At 54.0% G+C, this 21,010-nt stretch overlaps 1 protein-coding gene and 1 long non-coding RNA gene across 3 annotated transcripts in view; one reads left to right on the top strand and one right to left on the bottom strand.

Moving 5' to 3' along the window:
• Positions 1 to 7,303: 7,303 nt before the first annotated feature.
• Positions 7,304 to 16,170, top strand: ALDH3A1 (aldehyde dehydrogenase 3 family member A1). The gene is made up of 11 exons (XM_040453079.1): positions 7,304 to 7,418; positions 9,767 to 9,933; positions 11,337 to 11,568; positions 12,048 to 12,133; positions 12,353 to 12,561; positions 13,143 to 13,260; positions 13,972 to 14,113; positions 14,718 to 14,884; positions 15,181 to 15,280; positions 15,719 to 15,849; positions 15,952 to 16,170. The coding sequence occupies exons 2-11, from the start codon at positions 9,772 to 9,774 to the stop codon at positions 15,964 to 15,966; spliced, it is 1,362 nt and encodes a 453-aa protein (XP_040309013.1). The 5' UTR covers positions 7,304 to 7,418; positions 9,767 to 9,771; the 3' UTR covers positions 15,967 to 16,170.
• LOC121015836 (uncharacterized) overlaps positions 15,761 to 21,010 on the bottom strand; it is a 41,328-nt gene continuing 36,078 nt past the window's right edge. Inside the window, exon 6 of one of the 2 annotated variants that reach the window (XR_005783987.1) lies at positions 15,761 to 15,786. This is a non-coding gene — a long non-coding RNA (uncharacterized LOC121015836). The remainder of the gene's footprint in view (positions 15,787 to 21,010) is intronic. The other variant, XR_005783988.1, reaches the window with a different exon arrangement.

Raw genomic sequence — 21,010 nt, 5'->3', positions numbered from 1 at the left:
ACCATCAGTTTTTTATAGTTAAGAGTCTGTTTCTTGGTTTACCTCTCTCTCTCTCTCTATTTCCTCCCTTTGCTCATTTGTGTTGTTTCTTAAATTCCACATATAAGTGAAATCATGGTGTTGGTCTTTCTCCGACTGACTTATTTCACTTAGCCTAATGCACTCTAGCTCCATCCACGTTGTCGCAAATGGCAAGATTGTATTCTTTTTGATGGTTGGGTAATATTCCATTGTGTATATACACCACATCTTTATCCATTCATCAACCGATGGACACCTGGGCTGCATCCATAGTTTGGCAGCTGTGGATAATGCTGCTATAAATATCAGGGTGCATGTATCCCTTTGAAATAGTATTTTTGTATCCTTTGGGTAAATACCTAGTGGTGGAACTGCTGGGTTGTAGGGTAGTTCGAGTTTTAACTTTTTGAGGAATTTCCATACTGTTTTCCCAAGTGGCGCTGCATCACTTTGTTATTTTCTGTCTTTGAGAAAGAAACATAGCCATCCTCGCGGGTCTAAAGTGGTATTTCATTGTAGTTTTATTTGCATTTCCTTAATGACTGATAATGACAAGCATCTTTTCGTGGATCAACTGGTTCTTCGTATACTGTTTTTGGAGAAATGTCTGTTCAAATCTTTTGCCCATATTTTTTTGAGTTTATTTGTTTATTTTGAGAGAGACAGCATAAGTAGGAGAGGGGCAGAGAGAGGGAGAGAGAGAATCCCCAGCAGGCTCCACACTGTCAGCACAGAGCCCAATGCGGGGCTCAAACTTATGAAACCGTGAAATCACGACCTGAGCCAAAACCAAGAGTCGGATGCTTAACCAAATGAGCCACCCAGGTGCCCCTCCTTTGCCCATTTTAAAATTGGTTTGGGCCGCCTGGGTGGCTCAGTCGGTTGAGCGTCCGACTTCAGCTCAGGTCATGATCTCACAGTCTGTTGAGTTCAAGCCCCGCGTCGGGCTCTGGGCTGATGGCTCAGAGCCTGGAGCCTGTTTCCGATTCTGTGTCTCCCTCTCTCTCTGCCCCTCCCCCGTTCATGCTCTGTCTCTCTCTGTCACAAAAATAAAAACATTAAGAAAAAAATTTAAAAAAATTGGTTTGTCTTTTTATTATTGAGTTATAATAGTTCTTTATATATTCTGACATAAATCCCTTTACCAGATATATGATTTTCAATTATATTCTCTTATTCTGTGGGTTTTCTCTTCAGTTTTTTGATGGTATACCTTATAACACAGAAGTGTTTTTTTATTATTTTTTTATTTTTTTTCAACGTTTTTATTTATTTTTGGGACAGAGAGAGACAGAGCATGAACGGGGGAGGGGCAGAGAGAGAGGGAGACACAGAATCGGAAACAGGCTCCAGGCTCTGAGCCATCAGCCTAGAGCCCGACGCGGGGCTCGAACTCCCGGACCGCGAGATCGTGACCTGGCTGAAGTCGGACGCTCAACCGACTGCACCACCCAGGCGCCCCAGAAGTTTTTAATTTTGATGTGATCCGGTTATTTATTTTTTCTTTGGTCATTTGTGCTTTTGGTGATGTAGCTAAGAAATCATGGCCTGACCCAAGAACGTGAAGCTTTGCTCCTATATTTTCTTGTAGAAGTTTTATATTTTTTATGCCTCATGTTTAGGTCAATGAACCATTCGGAGTTCATTTTTTGTATATGATGTGAGGTAAGGGTTCAATTTCATTCTTTTGCATGGGGATGTCCAGTCATCCCAGCCCCATTTGTTAGAAAGACCTTTCTTTCTCATCAAGTTGTCTTGGCACCCTCGTCAAAAAGCAATTGACCATAACTGTAAGGGTTTATTTCTGGACTCCTGGTTCTATTCCATAGATCTACATGTCTGTGCACTTTGGTACCTGCCAAGCATGAGTTCAAGCCCTGGTTCTGCTCCCTGTGAGCTGTGACAGCCTGGACAAGGTTTCTGGCTTTTTTTTTTCTTAATTTTTTTTTTTAACGTTTATTTATTTTTGAGACAGAGAGAGACAGAGCATGAACAGGGGAGGGGCAGAGAGAGAGGGAGACACAGAATCGGAAACAGGCTCCAGGCTCTGAGCCGTCAGCCCAGAGCCCGACGCGGGGCTCGAACTCACGGACCGCGAGATCGTGACCTGGCTGAAGTCGGACGCTTAACCGACTGCGCCACCCAGGCGCCCCATAAAAAAAATGTCTATCTTCTTTTTTTTTTTTTTTAATTTTTTTTTTCAATGTTTATTTATTTTTGAGACCGAGAGAGACAGAGCATGAACGGGGGAGGGGCAGAGAGAGAGGGAGACACAGAATCGGAAACAGGTTCCAGGCTCTGAGCCGTCAGCACAGAGCCCGACGCGGGGCTCGAACTCACGGACCGTGAGATCGCGACCCGAGCCGAAGTCAGACACTCAACCGACCAAGCCACCCAGGCGCCTCGATTGGCTTTTTTTTTTAACACTTTATTTTATTTTTTGAGAGACAGAGTATGAGCAGGGGAGGGCCAGAGAGAGAGAGAGAGGGAGACACAGAATCCAAACCAGGCTCCGGGCTGAGCTGTCAGCACAGAGCCTGACGCGGGTCTCGAACTCACGAATGCGAGATCATGACCTGAACTGAAGTTGGATGCTCAACCCACTGAGCCACCCAGGTGTCCCTGGAGGAGAGTTCTTATGAGCCTTTGTTCCCCCTTCTATAAAATGGGGATAATAACACCTTTCTTGTAGAATTATGATTAAAGGTATCATGCCCTCGGTCCATGGCATACACTAAGTGCTCAATAAATGGTGGCCATGGTGACCATAAGCAGCCTCAGGGCTGACATGACGCTGGCCATTGTCTAATAACTTCATGTTTACCACTAAAACAGTTTATTTGCCCCTTAGAACAATTTCCCTTTTTTTTAGTTTATTTATTTATTGTGAGAGAGAAAGAGGAGGGGGAGGGGCAGAGAGAGAGGGAGAGAGAATCCCAAGCAGGTTCTACACTGTCAGCACTGAGCCAGATGCTTGAACTCATCAACCATGAGATCATGACCTGAGTCGAAATCAGGAGTCAGATGCTTAACCAACTGAGCCACCCAGGTGTCACCCCAAGGTTCTTAGGCTGTCACCCTCACTCCTTGGCCACTTGAAAAATGTAAACCGAATTCTGTGCCATGAACCTATACAAGATCTCTTACATTCACATCATTGCCAGTTTTAATTATGAAATATAATTTTGCAAATATATATACGTACAAATAAATATATTTATAACATGTAACAGATGTTAAGCAGTAAGATATGATTTTCTTAAAATTTTTTTGTTAATGTTTACTTTTGACAGAGCGTGAGCAGGGGAGAGGCAGAGAGAGAGGGAGACACAGAATCCGAAGCAGGCTTCAGGCCCTGAGCTGTCAGCACAGAGCCTGACACAGGGCTTGAACTTGGGAACAGCAGGGTCATGACCTGAGCCAAAGTCAGATGCTTAACCGAATGAGCCACCCGGGCGCCCCTTCCCACCTGTTCTTAAAAAGAAAATGGGTTTTCCTTCCCAAAAGCTATTCTAACCTAATTGCTCCTTGAAAGTTAAGCAATGTAACTTTTAAGCTGGTTTTCTCATTCATCCAAAAATGTTTTGCCAGCTTTAGGAGTGTTTGTTGAAAATCACCTTGCTAAAGGAGTGATAATTTCTCTCAGTCTTTGCTTAGATCCTGCCCAGCCCCACCTGCTGATTTGGGATGGTTTGGTACATTGACCTGTTTCCATTATTTTCTAGGTCTTCCTATATGCCATTCACTGTGGATATGATATTGAACAAAAGTTGAAACCACTGCTTTCATGGAAATTTGAGTCTGTAGGGGGACAAGGAGCAAAGAAAAATAATCTGCAAATAATCACAGAAACAAATATGTGATTGCAAGTTGTGACAGGTTTCTGGGAGTAAGGAAGGTATTATTGGGGGGTAGGGGTGGGTCAGAGAAGCTGACGTCTGAACAGGAACAAGAGTTACCCTGGTGCAGAGTGGAAGGGGGAGTGTTCCAGGGAGAGAGACTATCATGTGCAAAGGCCCTGAGGCAGGAAATTGCGTGGCCCATTCAGGAACTGCCCATGGACTGGAATTCAGTGAAAATGTTGGAAACCGGTACAAAATGAGGCTGGTGAGGCATCCAGGAGTCAGACTGTGCAGGTCTCAAAGGCCAGGGAAGGTTTTTTTTTTTTTCCCTAAGAGTAGTAGAAAGCCACTGGAGGATGTCAACGGGGGGGGGGGGGGGAAATATGCTTAAGTCTTCATTGCCCAAGGGCCCTTTTGTCGATATTTGGAGAAGGGACCACAGAGAGGTGATCAGGGACTCAGGAAAACAAACAGGCGGCAGTGGTTCCAGAGAGAGAGAGAGAGAGAGAGAGAGAGAGAGAGAGAAAGAGAGAGAGAGAGAGAGAGAGAGAGAGAGTGTGTGTGTGTGTGTGTGTGTGTGACAATCTGGGCAAGTATGAGGCATTGGGATGGACCAGCAGGGCAAAGATTAAAACCTTTAACCCTTAAAAACTAAAACCATGCATCTGCAACATTGTGACAACCCAAGCTTATGCCAGAACTGAAACTCTTCACTAACAAAAATCTAGAGATTTTGTCTTCCATGGATTTAAACAAGTTTCAAGGCTCCAGGACGAGGGCTGCTTTATATCTATCTATCTATCTATCTATCTATTTCTTATTTATTTAAAGAGAGAGAGAGAGCACGAGCAGGGGAGGGGCAGAGAGAGAGGGAGAGAGAATCCCAAGCAGGCTCCACACTGTCAGCACAGAGCCAGACGCGGGGCTGGAACTCACGAACCGTGAGATCAGGACCTGAGCCGAAATCGAGAGTCTGAGCCACCCAGGCGCCCCAAAAGCTGCTACTTCCGACAAAGGCAACAGCTTCCAGCATTCACACGAAACTTTCCGTGTGCCAGGCCCCGTTCCCATCGTGCCACACAGTCATTGTTGTCTGCACTCGCTTTTTCCAGTCGCTTCCATGACTCTCCTCGGGGAGGTCAATTTCATGCTAAAAGATGAAGGAGGAAATGAGACGGATGAAGGCGGCTTAGGAGCAACGAAAGCCACAGAAGAGCCTCACGGAAGGCGGGTGGAGCCAAGGACCAGGAAGGGGGCCACCCGGGGGTGGGAGGGTGCTGGTGTCTCTGTTTCTTTTCCCCGCACCGGTTTGCAGATGAGGAAACTGAGGCCCAGAGACATTGAATCACTTGTCTAAGGACATGCCCCTGGTGGTCAGCAATCCGGTGAACAGTGGAGCTGAAAAGCAGAGCTCGGCAGGGTGGGGGCCAGGGCGGTCAGGGGACTGGCAAGTGGACAAGCGGGCTGTCCGTCCAGGGAGCTGCTGTCGTGATGAATCAGCTCCAGCAGCCTTGGGCCTCGAAGCCTGCCCTCCACTCAGTATCCAGTTCCCGGGAGAGGCTGGGGGGACCCACGCTCCCCCTGGCGAGGCTGCAGCAGAGGGCGAAGGTGTCATCTGCAAAGATGATCTGGCGTCACCGCTGGAAAAGCAAGGGGAGGGTTCCGGGTCGGCACAAGAGGCCTGGTGTGCCCCCCTGGCCCTCCCCATCTCGGAGCACGCCCAACTTCTGCCCACCGCCCAATGCAGGCTCCCCAGGCACCAGATCCGACTGGTGTCTCCTCCTGCCATTCTGGAAGGTTTCCCATTCTGTCGGTCTAGTTCGGGGTCTTGGAATTCCTTGCTGCGTCCCTCCCACACACTGCGGCCTTCGGTCCGGACCTCATCAAGACTGTGCCCTATCCAGACGGATTCTCGGAAAACAAGGTCTGATTTTGATAAGCTGTGATGAGCTCCTTCGTGCCCACCGAACCCACAGCCTTCCCACAGCCCACAGGCCTCCACGAGTCCCCTGCCCCTGGAGCCCCGTCCATCCCCTCACCTCCTGGGGCAGCACCATACACATCACCACCGCTTATTATTAGCTGCAGGGGATGCATGACCTTGTTGACTGCCTCTGTGCCTTCGCTTTGGCTGTTCCACACCATTTTGCTGTTCCTTGCTTGAATAGCCCTCATTTCAGCACAGATGCCATTTCCCTCCTGCGTCAGCTTCGTCTGAGGAGTCACGGCAAATGTCTTGTGCATCCAGTTGCCACAGTTGCCATACGGTTTTGAAATTTCCTGTTTTGCCCCATCATTCGGCAGGTATCTCTTGACCACCTACTGGGTGCCAGACATCGTTCTAAGGTGCGAGGATGATGGCAGGGAGCAAACCAAACTCCAGCCGGAGGGCGGCAGGTAGCAAATGAAATAAGCGACAAATGAATAGCATGTCCGTGGGCAATAAACGCCCGGGAGAAAAATGAAATGGAGGAAGAAGACAGAAAGTGACAGGCTGGGCTGGTTACCGTTTTCCATGACACTTGAGCGGAGCTGTGTGTGGATGTCAAGGGAAGGGCCTCCTAGAGAGGGACGGGAGAGGAGCAGGACACCCTCAGGCCACCGTGGAGACCTCGTGTTTTCCTCTGAGCGAAAGGGGAAGCCGGGGCACCCGAATGCGGGCTGAAGAGGGGCCTGCAGGTGGGGAAGTTTGGCAGGAAGTGTGGTAGGGAGAGACCAAGAGTCTGCAGCAGCGGGAGAGGTAAGAGACGCGACAGTAGGTGACATCCACCTGATAAAGGTGCCCCTTTAGGTGGCACAGAGGACATGCCCAGCAAGCATCTGGCAAACGGCCGAGGGAGGGGCTTCTAGATTCCTTCCTTCGCAAGCGTCTCTGGTTTCCTGGGCGACCACACGGTCATGATGGGTTCTTGGCATAAGCTCTGCTCTTCAACAGGAGGGCAGATCCGCGCATCAGTGGGGCCTCGCGGAGAAAGTCCCCAGCCTGCGGTTCCTCGGGTGGGACACCTCTACCTCGAAGGGGCCCTGACACCTGTGCGCATGGGCGGAGAGGTGAGGGGGACAAGAACGTGCCCATGCGCTGGTGCGTGTGGGGGTTGCTGCGTGCACGCACACTCACCATGACTCGTAGCTCACCCTCTGCTGACCTTACATAACAGGGCAGTTGGGACAATAGCCTCTGGCAATTGAATTTTGGAAATCTGGAAGAGGTGCATGCCAGGCTGAATCAATCAGGGCCCCCTTGCCCCAGGGCAAACACAGAGGCTCCTTTTGAAGCTTGGATGTGCGCCCCACCCAAGCCTTCACAGACGCATTCTTGCATTTCAGAACAGAAAAAAAATAAACAACCCAAGGCCTAATCCCCAAAGCTGGGGCTCATAGGAAGGAGAGGTCCGTTAGCTACAACCCCTATTTGAATACTGTTTTGTTCTTGTTACACAAACTTCCTGGGCAGGGACTCCCAGGCCACGTGGGCTGGAAGAAGGGTCCTTAAAAGTGTCCCCTCTAGGCTGCTCATTCCAGAAGCTCAAGGCGCTGGGAAAGGCTGTGTCAAAGGTAATCTTCTCCCCTCCCTTCCTCCCACCCCGTTCTTTTTTTTTTTTTTTTTTTTTTTTCCCTAGGTGAGAACACCTAGTGTCTTTCGGCCTCACTTTGCTCAGCTGTTAAATGGACTCCTAACAGTTCCTTCTTCCCCGGGGTGCTGCTGTGGAGTTTTTGTGAGGATCAAAGGGGAGGATTGAGGGGGAGCCATCCTCGGGGACGTCTGGGGGCAAAGTCGGCACAGGTGAGAAGGTGGCATGCGGAGATGTGCGAAGGCAGCTGGTCCCGGGAAAGGAGCTCCAGCTGCTCCCCTGTGTGCCAGGTGCAATGTTAGACGCCCTCCAGCTCCGTGAATCGCTAATAACTGAGAGGCAGCGCCATTAACGCTGTGCAGAGGGGGGCTCCTTCCCAGAGACCACATGGTTCTGAGTGCTGGACCAAGTGCCCACCCCGTCTCACTCGCCCACTCCGCCCTGGACCGCCCGGCCTTGGGGGCCGCTGGCCAGAGGCTGATGCTCTGGTTTGACCACCTGAGGCTGGGGAGGGAAGCAGGACCTTCCTGCGAGGCTGTGTGGCTGGGGTGGTGGTCAGCAGGAGCGCCCTGGAGGCCAGCAGGGGCCCCTCCTCTCTGTGCAGAAGGCCTGGGGTGGGGCTCAGCACCGTGGAGAGGGGAGGCAGTGGGAGATCCCAGAAACCACCTGCTGGAATTCAAGCAGGATTACACACACACACACACACACACAGAGCTATTTCCACTTTGCCAAAAAAAAATTATATATACCATATACACTACATATACCATATATGCATATATTTACATACATATATATGTATATATGTCAAACATATGCATATATAATATATATGGCATATATATATATATATTTTTTTTTTTTTTTGCAAAGTAGAAATAGTCTTATCGTGGTTCTCTTCCTGTTATTAGCAGTTATGCAGTGTCTGAAAGAGGTGGGGTGTCTCTGGGAAGACGGAAAGGAATTGCTGAGGGAGAAGGGAGAAGGGAGGCTTTTCTCTGTGCCCCTTTTGTTATCTTTTTTTTCTTCCACCACGAGCATGTGTTACCTAGTCAAAAAGTTACAAAGCATTTTTAAAAAATGCAAGCTCATTGCAAAAGAAGTCAAACACCGCGGAAGATGGAAGCGAAGGTCACCGCTGATGTCACCCCCGTCTATGGTCGCCATGTTGGGAGCCACCCTTCTAGTCTTTTCTTGCGTGTTCAAGAGCACACACACACACACACACACACACGCACACGTGCGTACCTAGTGTTCCTGTTGCCCTGCTCCCGGTTTTCTTTCTTATGCCTCGTGCCTGGGACACATCCGGCACAGACAGCCAGTGCCCTTATGAAGGTGCAGAAACATCTATTTTGCCTCCCTCCTAAATCCTGCACAAGGGGCCATCACCCAGGTGCTGTATGGCTCATTTCAGTCGCTGATGGACCTTTCGGATGTTTCCAGTATTTCTCCGTTACATAAAGACTTGATGACCTTTTTCATTCAGGTTTAGGAACGCTGTCCTTTCCATAGGCTCCTGAATGTGGACCTACACTCTCAAAGGGAAATAACGTTTTAAAGGCTTTTGCTTAGATGCAGCCGAACGGCCCCCAGAAGAACCAGCCCAGTGTGCCAGGACGGTTTCTCGCCCTGGTAGCAGGGATCCCCTCCACACATCCGTGTGCAACTCGGAGGCCCTGGGAGACGGGAGACTTCTTCTGGCGTGTGCCCTGTGTCTCACGGGTGTTGCGGGCACGCACTGGTTTAAAGGCCAAGGCTGGTTCCACCCGCAAGGCAGCCAATGCTTTTGCGAACAATCGCAGAGCCAGGAAGGTGGTGCTGGTATGCTGATGCTGGGCTTTCTTTAATCAGCTCGGGCGTGGAATCCCAACCCGGGCCAGCCAATCTAATCCGGAACGTGGCGTGGCTGGGTGTGCGGAGCTCTTGGAGTGTTTGCGGGGGGGAGTGTCTCCGGCTCTGCAAGCGGGTAGCGGTGGGGGCGGGGCTTGAGAGACGCTAGGAAGGGCCTCCCCCACCTCTGCACTCCCCTCCCTCCGCACACTGCCAGGATCTCACCGTGAGCAGTTAGGGTCGCATGCCATTGCTTCCTGGCCCTTCGCTCAGATGCTTTGCGATCAGTTCAGGGGCCAGGGGGGCCAGACAGCTGGGCTAGGGAGCTGAGAAGGCAAAAGAATGCCTTTTCCCCAGCTCTCCTGGGGGATCGTTCTCTTCTTACAAAAGAAACGCGGCGGAGGAGCAATGAGGATGCTGCCTCTGCAGCCCCCAGGTCCTGGTGATGAGGGATGCGGCCGTCCTCCTCCCCGGCTCCAAGATGCTCTCTGTCCCCAGGCACCATGAGCAAAATCGGCGAAGTCGTGCAGCGGGCCAGGGCCGCCTTCAACTTGGGCAAGACGCGCCCGCTGCAGTTCCGGATCCAGCAGCTGGAGGCGCTGCGGCGCATGATCAAGGAGCACGAGAAGGACATCGCGGGCGCGCTGACAGCGGACCTCCACAGGGTGCGCCAGAGCGTGAGACCCCCGCCTTGGTAGCCCTGTCCTGGGGACACGACACCCCGAACGTCGGGTCTCCTCATTCTCCCAGCCCTCAGCCCCACTCAGGGCCACCTGGGTTCCCCTAACCAGAGAGCATCCCAGCTTGGCGTCCCAGAGGGCCCTCCCTCCCCGTCCATCCCTCCTCACCCTGAGCGAAATCAGACACCTCCAAATTCTCAACCCCTTCGCCTTGCTGCCCCCAAGTCGCCTGGCCCTGCCTCCACCCGTTCCATTTTTGCCTTGGAGGAGAGCAGAGCGACTCTCGAGCTCATGCCCCTCCTGTTTCACAGTCCTTTGTATTTTTTTTTTAACTTTTTTTTCTTTAAGTTTATTTATTTATTTATTTATTTATTTACTTTGAGAGAGACAGAGAGAGCAAGCAAGGGAGGGGCAGAAGAGAAAGGGACAGATGATCCGAAGCGGGCTTTGTGGTGACAGCAGAGAGCCGGATGCAGGGCTCGAACTCACAAACCCTGAGATCATGACTTGAGCTGAAATCAAGAGTCCCAGGCTTCACGGACTGAGCCACCCGGGCCCCCGCTGCTGTATTTTTTAAATCTCTGGTTCCTCATCTTAAAACAAAAGCTTCACGACTTCTGCGTTGCTTCTCACAGCCAAAGTTCATGGAAGTGTTGTATTTTCCTGCTGTCTGCTCCTCCTTTCCCCTCACCCCTGCAGCATGGCTTCCTCCCCACCCACTCCAGGAGGATCCCTTGAAGGCTTGGCCGGCTCCCTCCCTCCCCTGCTGAGAGGTTCTCCTGGATTTTTTCCTTTCTTTGGCAGCCTTTAACCTATACCCATTTCTTCAAGGTGGCCTTCTTAGGGTTCAAGTCTCATTTTAATCTATAAGCATTCCTGGACCCTCCTCAGCTCGCTTCCCGCCGCCGCCCCCCCCCCCCCCCCCCATTAATGAAATCACCCAGGTCTGAGGTCCTCTTAGGCACCATGAATTTGGCATGTGCAAACTGTCCGGGCCCTCCACACTGTCAGAAAGGGGCCCTCTCAGACCCACCATGCCAGCGGCAAATCCTCAGCTCTGCCCGCAGCCCCACTGTGCCTTCGGTGGCCCGGACCCCTGGCCTGGGGAGCGCACAGTAAACAGCCCCATCACCCTGGCAGCTGAACATGCCAGGCTGTGTCCAACGTGCCCACCCAGCATGTGAAGTACTAAAAATGCTCCCATTTTCGAGATCTGGAGACTGAGGTTAGGACAGGGTGGGCAGCTCGTTCAGGGTCACACGTCTAGGGCCCAGTGAGCCAGGACCACAGGCAGCCCCGGTGACTCCCTGAGCAGAGGCCTGGCTGCACGGCCCTGGATCTCTGACCGGGGAGCTCACACGGAGCCCCCCCCCCCCCCGCCACCGCAGAATGAGTGGAACGCCTACTACGAGGAGGTGGTGTATGTCCTGGAAGAGATCGAACACGTGATCAAGAAGCTCCCCGAGTGGGCTGCGGACGAGCCCGTGGAGAAGACTCCGCAGACCCAGCAGGATGAGTGTTACATCCACTCGGAGCCCCTGGGCGTGGTCCTCATCATCGGCACCTGGAACTGTCCCTTCACTGTCACGGTCCAGCCCATGGTGGGCGCCATCGCTGCAGGTACTCGGGAGGGCGGGCATCAGGAGGGATCACTGTCCCAGCCCAGTGGAGCCAGAGATGGGGTGGAGCTGGGGCTCAGGGAGTGTTTGATGGGTCTGAATTTCCCCAGAGGCTTCAGGGAGCAAACTCTTTAGCCGGCCCCCCTGGTGCCCGAAGCCCGGCCTGGCTCAGAAGTGACCGAGGCCCGCCCCTTTCTGCCCGCCGTGTATGCGGGGCCGGGTGGCTCTCAGCTTAGATGCATCTGGGCTCACCAGTCCCACCAGTTGGGACCAGCTCTGCTCTCCCATCAGGGCCCAGGCCCTTCCCTCCCTTCTCTTCCCCCTCCTCCTGCATCTGAACTCCTCAGAGGGCGGATGGTGCAGCTTCTGTGGGCGCCTGCCCTCTGCTGTTCTGTCCGGTTCCGCCAAGGACGCAGAGAACGGAGGGGCTCCCGGCGTGGTCACTGGGAGGGCAGGGCCCTGACTCTTCATGCTCTGCAGGGAACGCGGTGGTCATCAAGCCCTCGGAGCTGAGTGAGAATATGGCGAACCTGCTGGCCACCGTCATCCCTCAGTACCTGGACAGGGTGAGGTGCTCCCCAGGTCTTTGGGGGTTGAGAAATAGTGAATTTTTGCAGCAAGGGGCTAAGCCTGGGGTTGGGGCCAATGACAGCCGGCCTCTCCCATTGAGGTGAATGGAGTCCCGGGGTCAGGAGAGGGGGCTCTGTTTGGTGATGGCCGGGTGGGCAGGGTGAGGAGGAAGTGTTGTGGTCTTTTCTGAGCCCCGCCTTCTCCTTGCACGGAAGGATCTGTACCCGGTGATCAATGGGGGCATCTCTGAGACCACAGAGGTCCTCAAGGAGAGATTTGACCACATCCTATACACCGGGAACACCGCTGTGGGCAAGATCATCATGATGGCCGCAGCCAAGCACCTGACCCCCGTCACCCTGGAGCTAGGGGGCAAGAACCCTTGCTATGTGGACAAGGACTGTGATCTGGATGTCGCCTGCAGGTGAGTGGCCATTCCGGCTGCCCTCCAGCTCACGCAGACCACAGTTCTGCCGTGAGGGACACAGACATCGTCCCTGCCCTCACGGTGTCTGCGGTCTTGGGTGGGAGCTGGGGGTGGGGGTGGGGTACCATACCCACAAAAGAGGTGCAAGGCAGTCTGGGAAGGCTTCCAGCGGGAAAGAGGTCGAGCCAGAATCCTTTCACATCCCACGTGCGTGGCCTTCCAGGGTGTGGGGACCCCGAGCAGAGATAACACCTGGCCATGCAGGGCTCAAGGGCATGGACAGAGAGGCACAAAGGTTGCCCACCCCAGACGTCTCCCAGAAACCCCCACCAGTCATTGATGAGATTAGCACGTGTGATGCCATCGGCCCCTGTAAACACGTTCAGGGACATGCGTCTGCTCAGTCCAGTGTCTAGAAACCAGTGGGACGTTAGGGAGCCTCTGGCTTCTGGGTACCTGAGAGCTCTCCCCCAGTGCTCAGCCCCTCCTACCTTGACCCTGAGATAATGGAATAAGATGTTTGTCCGAGGGAGCCTCCCATGCCTCCCGGGATGCAATCTAATCTGGAATTTTCACAGACGCATCGCCTGGGGGAAATTCATGAACAGTGGCCAGACTTGTGTGGCCCCGGACTACATCCTCTGTGACCCCTCCATCCAGAACCAAATTGTGGAGAAGCTCAAAAAGTCCCTGAAAGTGAGTGTTGGTCCCTGGGGCTGAGTGAGAAGCTGCAAGGCAGTGAGGTGGGTCTAGACTTTAGAACACACTGGATTTTTTTTTTTTCCTGGTCATCAAAATAATCCACACTCACTGTAAATAATTTGGGAAAGGTTATAAAAGGGGGTGCCTGGGTGGCTCAGTCGGTTAAGCGTCCACCTTCGGCTCAGGTCACGATCTTGAGGTTCGTGGGCTCGAGGCCCGCGTCAGGCTCTACGCTGACAGCTCGGAGCCTGGAGCCTGCTTGGGATTCTGTGTCTCCCTCTCTCTCTGTCCCTCCCCCGATCACATTCTGTGTGTCTCTCTCTGAAAAAGAAACATTAAAAGAAAGTTTTCAGAAAAGGTTATAAAGGAATAAAACGTAAAGAAACAAAAGCTCCAGCTAGAAACCCACCGCCTCGACAATCACTGCCGCCTTCCTGGTACGTCCCACACTCTTCCTTTCCGTGAAGACACACATTCGATCTTCTGACAACGTCCACACAACTGTGCACAGATTTCTTTCAAATAATGCTGTCTCGCAGCTGTTCATACGCCGTGAAAGTTTGGAGCACTGCAGGTGTCATGACAGCTCAGCAGTCCTGGGCTAGATGGTGCCCCTGGGTGCTCCCAGGCCAAGGTCGCCCGTCAGCCAATGGCCATGATGAGGGTCCACGTCCTCACCTGAGACCTGTCACCTCTTGTCCGCAGGAGTTCTACGGGGAGGATGCCAAGAAGTCCCGTGACTACGGAAGGATCATTAACTCCCGGCACTTCCAGAGGGTGATGGGCCTGATGGAGGGTCAGAAAGTCGCCTATGGAGGCACTGGGGACGCGGCCACCCGATACATCGGTGTGTGTGCTCGCCCTTGGTGTGTGTGCGCGTGCCCGCTGCCAGGGTCCCCGCGGGTGGACAGCTATCCTTGAGGAGCAGACGCGATCCAGTGGGCCTGGCGGGGGAGGGGGGAGGGGGGATGCTCCGGGAGTCTCGGCAGGCAGGGACTGGGCACGACTCCTGGGAAGCCTATCCCCAGCCCAGAAGCCCTCTGCCCACCAGGCCCAGGCGGCATCAGCAGGGGGTCTGAACGGCAAGGCCCCAAGAGTAACAACTACCCAGCTGGAGGGGCCCCCGGTGCCCAGGCTTGAAGGTCACCCGATGCGACCCCGCTCGGCCCCCAGCTTGTCGGAGACTGAAGGGCTCTGGCAGGGGCTCAGGTGGCCAGCGGGGCACAGTGCCCGCCCGCTCCAGATGTGGACCCTGGGTTTCCCCCACGTGTAGGTTAATCCACAGTTCTCTCCTTGGTCTGCTGTGATGGAGCCCAGGCAGGGGTGGGGGGGGCTCACCCGCGCCCCACCCGAATCCTGTACAGGAATTGAAGGAAGAAGCTAGGTGCCTGGGCTTGCAGGGCGGGTGGGGGCCTCTGCACCCGCTGACTCTCGCTTGTTTCCCGTCCCAGCCCCCACCATCCTCACAGACGTGGACCCCCAGTCCCAGGTGATGCAGGAGGAGATCTTTGGGCCCGTGATGCCCATTGTGTGTGTGCGCAGCCTGGAGGAGGCCATCCAGTTCATCAACCAACGGGAGAAGCCCCTGGCCCTCTATGTGTTCTCTCTAAATGACAAGGTAGGCCTGGGGTGCCCTCCTCCCAGGGTCCTGGGGGGGGGGTCCCAACACAGCACTCGCGTGAACAGGATCCAAGGGTCCATGGGCCCAGGTTCAAATCCCAGTGTCACTGCTTACCGCTGTGTGATCTTGGGCAAGTCACTTAACCTTTCGGAGCCTCTTTGTCCTCCGCTCTGAAACCAGTCCATCGACTTGACCCCCCAAGGCTCTGGGATGTGCCCAGACAGAGTGGGGAGGGGCCTGGGGGGGGTCCGGGAAGGAGACTGAAGCGGGGGTGGGGCCGGCTGCTGTTGCAGGTGATTAAGAAGATGATTTCGGAGACCTCGAGTGGCGGCGTGACGGCCAACGACGTCGTTGTCCACAACTCTGTGCACTCCCTGCCTTACGGGGGTGTGGGTGAGTCTGGGGCTGAGCTCACTGCCTGCCTGCCCCCTCCAGGTGTCCCCCCTCCCCAGCCCTGGGTTGGGAGTTCAGGAGGGACCAGAGCAGCCCTGGGCCTCAGACCCCCACTAACCTCTCCTGTGTGGGCCTCTGGCTCCGGCCGGCACATCCATCAGCCATGTTCGCCCTTGAGACCCTAGAGGGTCCTAAGGGTCACCTGGTACACCAGTCCTGCTTCAGGGAGGCCCTGAGAGAGGGGACATGGCCCGGAGGTCCCACAGCTGAAACAACTCTTCTGAGCACCTTCTGTTGTCCCCAGCGTGGACGTGTCCCTTGGGGCATCCGCCAGGGATCGGCCACCCCTGGGAGGCTCAGAGAAAGGGCACGTGAGGCTTGTCGGCAGGGTCTGGGGGGTCTCAGGCCACCGGGGGCTGAGCCAGCTCCTCCCCGCAGGGAACAGCGGCATGGGGTCCTACCACGGCAAGAAGAGCTTTGAGACCTTTTCCCACCGACGCTCTTGCCTGGTGCGGCCTCTGCTGAACGATGAGTCCCTCAAAGCCAGATACCCCCCAAGCCTGGCCAAGGTGAGAGGTGGGGGCGGAGGCGGTCGGGGAGACTCGGCTGCTGGGAGCCCCTGGGCCCGCGCAGGACACGGGCCTCACTGCCCCCTTGTGTCCTCTTCGCAGATGACCCGTCACTGAAGTGCTGCACCTGGCTGGCCTCCCCGCGCCGCACCCCTGCCCCTCTGTCCAGCCCTGGGAGAATTGCTCCCGGAGCCCCCCTCTTGCTCCCCTGAGGATCACTGCATGCCCCCACTCCCATCTGGGCCCCGGGCCTCACTTCCCCAAGTCCCCGCCCCCTCGCTGGACACGTAGAGACCAATAAAAGTTCCCCAGCCGGACCAAGGAGTGTGTGCGCCTGCTTCCTTTGCAGCCCCTGTATCCTCCCCGGTCCCGTGCCCCCGCCCCAGCCAGTTCTCATCCCGACTTGCACTGAAGGCCTCCCCAAAGTCCCGCGTTGGCCCCCAGAGCCCCGAGGCGGGAGCCACTGGTGTCCTGGAGCCATTTATCCTGCATCTCGACTTGGGGAGTGAGCTCCGTTTCTGCCGTATCCAGCGAAGGGGTGACCGAGGGGGCTGTCTTGATGGCAAGTGGCTCGGAAACTGGAGGCCAAAGTGCTCCTCTCACATTGGGTTTGGCACCCAGGGCAGGGGTCCCTCGGTGAGACCATGCAGGGGTCAACACGAAACCCTTGGGTGATTTCCGAGCGCAGCTCCTGGGCGGAAGCCCCCTCCCCTCGCCCCCGCCCCAGGTCCCACAGTGCCTGACAGTTCTTGGTCAGGGAGCGCCTGGGCCCGGGAGTCTGGCCTCGGAGGCCTGAAGAGCTGGGACAGGGTCCGGGGAGGATGGTCCGAAGCAAGAGCCAAGAATCAGCCCAACCTGGCCAGCAGGTGGACAGGGGTAGGTGGGGGAGAGACCTGCCCAAGCGAACCGGGTTCATGGCAGGCTGGCGCCCCCTCCTGGCGGCAGGTCGCAATGACTGAGGCTGGCCCCTCTCTGAGATGAAGGTGGTGGTGCTCACAGGAGCCTTGACTGTGAAAGCATGGCCGTCCTCCCCGCACCACCCCCACCCCCCACCCCCCCGCCTCCGGTGCCAGAACGTCCTCGCTCCCAACAAAGGCCAACCCTCCACTTGTCCCAGGGCCACCTGCCTCTCTCCACCTTGCCTGCTCCTGACCTTGACTCTCATCGTTATCCCCCTTGGAGCTCCCCTCCGTCGCTGGTCCCCTTTCTGGGCTGGATCATTCCCAGCCTCTGATATCTCACATCTTATTTCTCCTCCCCCCCCCCCCAACCTAAATACAACCTCAAATAAAAGCCCTTAAGCTGTTACCTGGGCTTCATCCCCTCCACTTGAGGGGAAGCGGAGGGGGACCAGGCAGAGCGTGAAGTTTTGTAACTGCTTGGATGTTCACTGGGTGCACCATTTCCTTATTTTGCAAATATCCAAACAATTTACTCATGCAGCCCAAATCCTCCCCGGAACCTCTGCCCCTCTAATTAGTGCCTCCTTTCCCCATTCTCCTGCCCAAGAGAGACTCATCCAGACAGTGGGTTATCTGCTCTCGGACAGCCCAATGCTTCCACAGAGCCAGCCAGGTGAGCCTCTGTCACCTCTGCTCCGCCGAAACTGCTCTCGTCTGGGCACCGCCAACCCCCAAGTGGGCAGACTCACCGTCCCACCGCCCAGCCAGCCTTCCCAGCCCTGCTGCCCGGTCACCCCTCCTTCCAACACCCCTCACCTCCGGGGTCCTGGGACTCCATGCCTCGACTCCCCTCCTACCCTGTTTCCAAATTAAAGTCTCCAGTTCTGGCTCTGAGCTCCTAATCCATATATCCAGCTGCCTACCTGACATACGAACTTGGAGTCTTTCGCCCCCCCCCCCATGTTTATTTATTTATTTTGAGAGGCGGGAAGGGCAGAGAGAGAGGGAAGGAGGGAATCCCGAGCAGGCTCTGCACTGTCACCACACAGCCCAACACAGGGCTCTGTTCCAGGAACGGGGAGCTCATGACCCGAGCCAAAATCAAGGGTCGGCCACTTAACCGGCTGAGCCACCCAGGTGACCCTGAACTTGGATTCTTAACACGAACGTATTGCTAGCAAGCCTAGGACAGAGCTCTTGATTTTCCTCTCTAAGCCAACGTGGCCTCATCCCTCAGAGGATGGCTCAAGCCTAAACCTGGGAGGCATGCTGACTCCCTGCTTTTCTTTAGGGCCAAGACCTCAGCAAGGCCCCCCAGGGGGTGGGGGGGAGGGTGCCTCCAGGTAGCGCCCAGGTAAGTCCTGCTCTGCCTTCTCACCATCACACTCCTGGTCTGGGTACTACAGAGAGTCTCCCGAGTGGTGTCCTTTCTTTTGGTCTTGCTCCCCACCGGTTCATTCTTCCCTGAGCACCCAGAGGAGATTCCTAGACCAAAAATCAGACCATGCCACTGCCAGGGCAGATAATTAAAAATAAGAGGCTTCATCCCCTCCTGTCAAAAATAAAGGAACAGGTTTTTCTCCCTTCTGTTTGCTTACTTCCGAAAACTTGTCAGGGTATGTTCTTTCTCGGTCTCTTTGAAACCTGCGTAAGTCTTTTTAAAAGCTAAGAAAGCTTCTAGCCAGCCTCATAAGCCGGGGGCTCTTCTTCCTTCCCGAGGACCTGGGAGCGACCTTTTTGAAAGGGGAACAGCCAGCCAAACAGCGCCCCCTGTCTCCCAACGTAGGAGCCGCACTTTACCAGCACCTTGCTTCAAGTCGCAGAACTACCTCCTGTCGTGAAGATAGACGTTTGTCCTCTGGATGAAGCCAATTAGTTAACACAGATAGTGTCCCCGAATACCAGCCAAAGTTAGGATGACCCTTGTGAGACGAATGGTGCTGTGACGTCCTCTTATTGGAGGCCTAGTCATCCTTCATCTTGAGAACGTGTGTGATGGAATGTTCCGCCTGGCTGCGTAAGGGGGTGGGATTCCTTTCCGTCTTGGCCACTTCCTAGCAGATTGCCTGTGGGTGCCTCACATTCTGCTTTATTTTTTTTTTTTTAACTTTATTGGTTTTGAGAGAGCGAGACAGAGAGAACACAAGGTGGGGAGGAGCAGAGAGCGAGGGAGAGAGACAGAATCCCAAGCAGCCTCCTCACTGTCAGCACAGAGCCCGGCACAGGGCTTGAACTAATGAACCGTGAGATCATGACCTAAGTCGAAATCAAAGAGTCAATCAAAGAGTCAGTTTGCCTCTCAAAAATACAGAAAACTAATAAAAAACCTTTTTTTTTTTTTTAATGCGAGCACTGACCTCTGTCGTATTCACCGTATATCCCTAGAGGCTCAGTCAGTGACTAGCTCATAGTAGGTGCTCAACAAATATTTCCATGAATGAATTTACATGACGTCATTGGGGTTTGGTTGCTCCAAATTCCCATTCTTCCTGCCATCTTCTCATCTGAAATTACCTTACTTTAGGTGACTATAAGCTCACATGAGCCAACTGTAGAATAAAACAGCCAGAAACTGAAAACATCTTAACAGTAAAGACAACACCCTGGGGGCGCCTGGGTGGCTCAGTCCATTAAGCAACTTATTCTTGATTTCGGCTCAGGTCACCATCTCAGGGTTTGTGAATTAGAGCCCCGCAACGGGCTCTGCGCTGACCGCGCGGAGCCTGCTTGGGAATCCTCTCTCTCTGCCCCTCCCCTGCTCATTCTCTCTCTTTCAAAATAAATAAACTTTTTTTTTAATGTTTATTTATTTTTGAGACAGAGAGAGACAGAGCATGAACGGGGGAGGGACAGAGAGAGAGGGAGACACAGAATTGGAAGCAAGCTCCAGGCTCTGAGCTGTCGGCACAGAGCCCAACGCGGGGCTCGAACCCACGGACTTGGAGATCATGACCTGAGCTGAAGTCGGAGGCTTAACCGACTGAGCCACCCAGGCGCCCCTATAAATAAATAAATTTTAAAAAAATAATAATCAAAGACCGATCAAAGACCTGATCAAAGACTTCGGGTCCCTTGTCTTCCCAGAGGCATCGCTCTGATAAGTGAGAGAGCAGAGCCAGGGGTGGGGGGAAGGAGGAAGCCCACTTCCTTCTCTCCTTCACCAGCACCCACCGGCAGCCCCACGCAGTAAGGCTTGTGAGCCCGTTTATAGGTTAGGAAACCGAGGTTCAGGAAGCATTGTCACTTGGTCTCACTTCACTGTGCCCAGCCACAGGTACCGCGTCCCTAGGGCATCTGCTCTTTCCTGATACTACAGAAATGTCACCTGCAGTGACATTTTTTTTTCAACGTTTATTTATTTTTGGGACAGAGAGAGACAGAGCATGAACGGGGGAGGGGCAGAGAGAGAGGGAGACACAGAATCGGAAACAGGCTCCAGGCTCTGAGCCATCAGCCCAGAGCCCGACGCGGGGCTCGAACTCGTGGACGGCGAGATCGTGACCTGGCTGAAGTCGGACGCTTAACCGACTGCGCCACCCAGGAGCCCCTAAACATTTTTTTTTTAATTCTTTCTTTTTTCCTTTTTTTCCCCAAGTTTATTTATTTTTGAGAGAGAGTACACAAGCAGGGGAGGGTCAGAGAGAGAGGGAGAGACCCAGAATCCGAAGCAGGCTCCAGGCTCCAAGCTGTCAGCAGAGAGCCCGACGCAGGGTTTGAACCCACAAACCATGAGATCACAACCTGAGCAGAAGTTGGACATTCAACTGACTGAGCCACCCAGCGCCCCTTTTTATTCTTTTTTAAGTGTTTATTTTATTTTTGAGAGACAAATGATCAGGAGAGGGGCAGAGAGGGAGGGAGAGACAAGATCCAAATTGGGCTCTGAGCTGACAGCAGAGAGCCCAATGGGGGGCTCAAACGCATGAACCTCGAAATCACGACTTGGGTGGAAGTCAGACACTCAACCAACTGAGCCACCCAGGTGCTCCCTAATTCTTTATTTTTCAATATTTGCTATTGTTTATTTTATTTATTTTGAGAAAGAGAGAGAGTGGGGGAGAGACACAGAGAGAGAGAGAAGAATCCCAAGCAGGCTCTGCACTGTCAGCACAGAGCCTGACACGGGGCTCGATCCCATGAACCATAAGACCACAACCTGAGCCGAAATCAAGAGTCGGATGCTCAACCGACTGAGCCACCCAGGGGCCCCATTTTCTTTCTTTCTTTCTTTCTTTCTTTCTTTCTTTCTTTCTTTCTTT

This window comes from Herpailurus yagouaroundi, unplaced genomic scaffold (genome assembly GCF_014898765.1).
Source record: "Herpailurus yagouaroundi ecotype Mexico unplaced genomic scaffold, PumYag 208, whole genome shotgun sequence".
In the NCBI taxonomy this organism is placed as follows: domain Eukaryota; kingdom Metazoa; phylum Chordata; class Mammalia; order Carnivora; family Felidae; genus Herpailurus; species Herpailurus yagouaroundi.
This window is presented reverse-complemented; position numbering and strand designations above follow the sequence as displayed.